General features: G+C 41.4%; 1 protein-coding gene across 1 annotated transcript; it reads right to left on the minus strand.

The window, feature by feature from the left end:
- Nucleotides 1-298: 298 nt before the first annotated feature.
- On the minus strand, nt 299-1,536 carry LOC121966019 (SH3 domain-containing protein C23A1.17-like). The gene is made up of 2 exons (XM_042516122.1): nt 1,227-1,536; nt 299-817 (listed from the first exon to the last, which is right to left on the minus strand). The coding sequence occupies exon 2, from the start codon at nt 800-802 to the stop codon at nt 314-316; it is 489 nt and encodes a 162-aa protein (XP_042372056.1). The 5' UTR covers nt 803-817; nt 1,227-1,536; the 3' UTR covers nt 299-313.
- Nucleotides 1,537-1,794: the final 258 nt, after the last annotated feature.

The following is a 1,794-nucleotide window of genomic DNA, read 5'->3' on the forward strand; positions in this document are numbered from 1 at the left end:
AAAAAAAAAATTAAAAATCATACGAACCATATGAAAACATACAAGTACAGCTGCAACAGTAGTTGACCGATTAGGAAATTATCTGGCAATTATTTTGACCAGAAAATTGATTTAATTTTACATGCAAAAATGACAACTTGGTTTTCCTTTTTATTATTTTAGCGCTTATTAATAATATTTGATTTACTACAATGTTTCTGCTTCAAGTACTTTTACTGTTGATGCATTTTCCTGATTCTACTCCTATACTTTTACATAAGTAAAATTTTAAATGCAGGACTTGTTCTAGCAGAGTAATAGAGTACTTTTACAGTCAAGAGTACTTACACTGTGAGCCTCCCCTCTCACGCATGGTCTTGAATAGAGACTTGAAAGACGCGTACAGGTCTGGTAAGATCATCTCATCGAAGGTGAAGCGCAGCGGAGGATCAGTGGAGGAGTTTACTGAGACAACAGGAGCAACAGATGAAGGGACGACACACACAGAGGAGTGAATGGGTCCTGACACGGTGCAGACAGACACAGGTGCTGCGTTAGGAGCGCAGGAGAAAGTGGGGACAGATACTGAGTTAGCAGGGAAGGACAGAGTGGCATCAGAGAAAGAGGGAGCCACTGGAGACGCTGCAGACATGTTGGCTGCAGACAGAGGGGTAGCAGAGGCAGTGGGGACGGAGAAAGTGGGGCCGGGTGGATGGGGAGGTGGGAAGGAGTTAATGGAAGAAATGGGGGGAGCAGGTGGGAGCCCAGCTGAAGGAGAAGCAGAGGGATGATGGACAGGGTGAGTGGACCCAGGGCTCGGCATGTAGGGTGACGGTTGCTGTGAAGATAAAGACATCTGATTTGATTTATTTCGAACATGTAAAAAAGTAAATAGAGAAATTATTATACAAAATTAGACAGACAAAATAGTAAAATTTACAAACAATGAAAAACATAAACCAAAATAAACATACAAAAACATATGATGACTTGGTTTACGTATTCGGAAAGGTGTGAGAAGAAGTACTAAAAACTTATTTAATCCCACCCCTTCTCCATAAATCACTGAATTTTTATTAACCAATTCCTTATTAATTCAAACCTCTAATTAATTAAACATGCATACACCCACATACTCAGAATCAAAATCTACAATTTTTCATCATTACTTGGAAGATAAACTAGGAAATAATCAGATAAGATGCTGTAATGCTGACTGTGATAAAGAGGGGAGGAAATGACGGTACCTTGCATGGGGGAGGAGAGAGGGACGCAGAGTGGGGCGACTGCTGCTGGATAGCTCCCAGTGGCTCTGTATTGAGCAGCTGGTGGTCTGTGTGGGAGGGAGGTTGTGGCGGTTGATGAGGAGAGGCTCCTCTCGCTGCTTGTGTCCCCTGGACTTGAGGAACCTGTAAGAGCGCAGTGTTATGATTTGAAAAGTTGGCGATGGTATTAACATCCTGTAGAGACGTAAAAGTAGAAAATCAAGTTCTTAAACTTGGAAACATGTCCATATGGTGTTTTTTTCTATGCTACAGATATCATGAGCAAAATAAGCAGTCAGTAGATGGGTTTCAAATCACGCAAATTGAAATTATGAATATAAACTACGCCCAATGGAAACACGTCATTCATTCATGTGATTCAAAAAAGTCATATTTGCAAAACAACAATGGAAACTCTTTTGGCGCTTTTATAAGTCACATGATGGTGATGCACTTGTTGGTAGGAACTGGCTGCCTCGGGCATCATGCAGGAGGTGCTACAAGAGGTGTTATTGCATCACATAACTTCAAAAGTTGAGCGCATCGTGCA

Source organism: Plectropomus leopardus, unplaced genomic scaffold, assembly GCF_008729295.1.
Source record: "Plectropomus leopardus isolate mb unplaced genomic scaffold, YSFRI_Pleo_2.0 unplaced_scaffold22767, whole genome shotgun sequence".
In the NCBI taxonomy this organism is placed as follows: Eukaryota; Metazoa; Chordata; class Actinopteri; order Perciformes; family Serranidae; genus Plectropomus; species Plectropomus leopardus.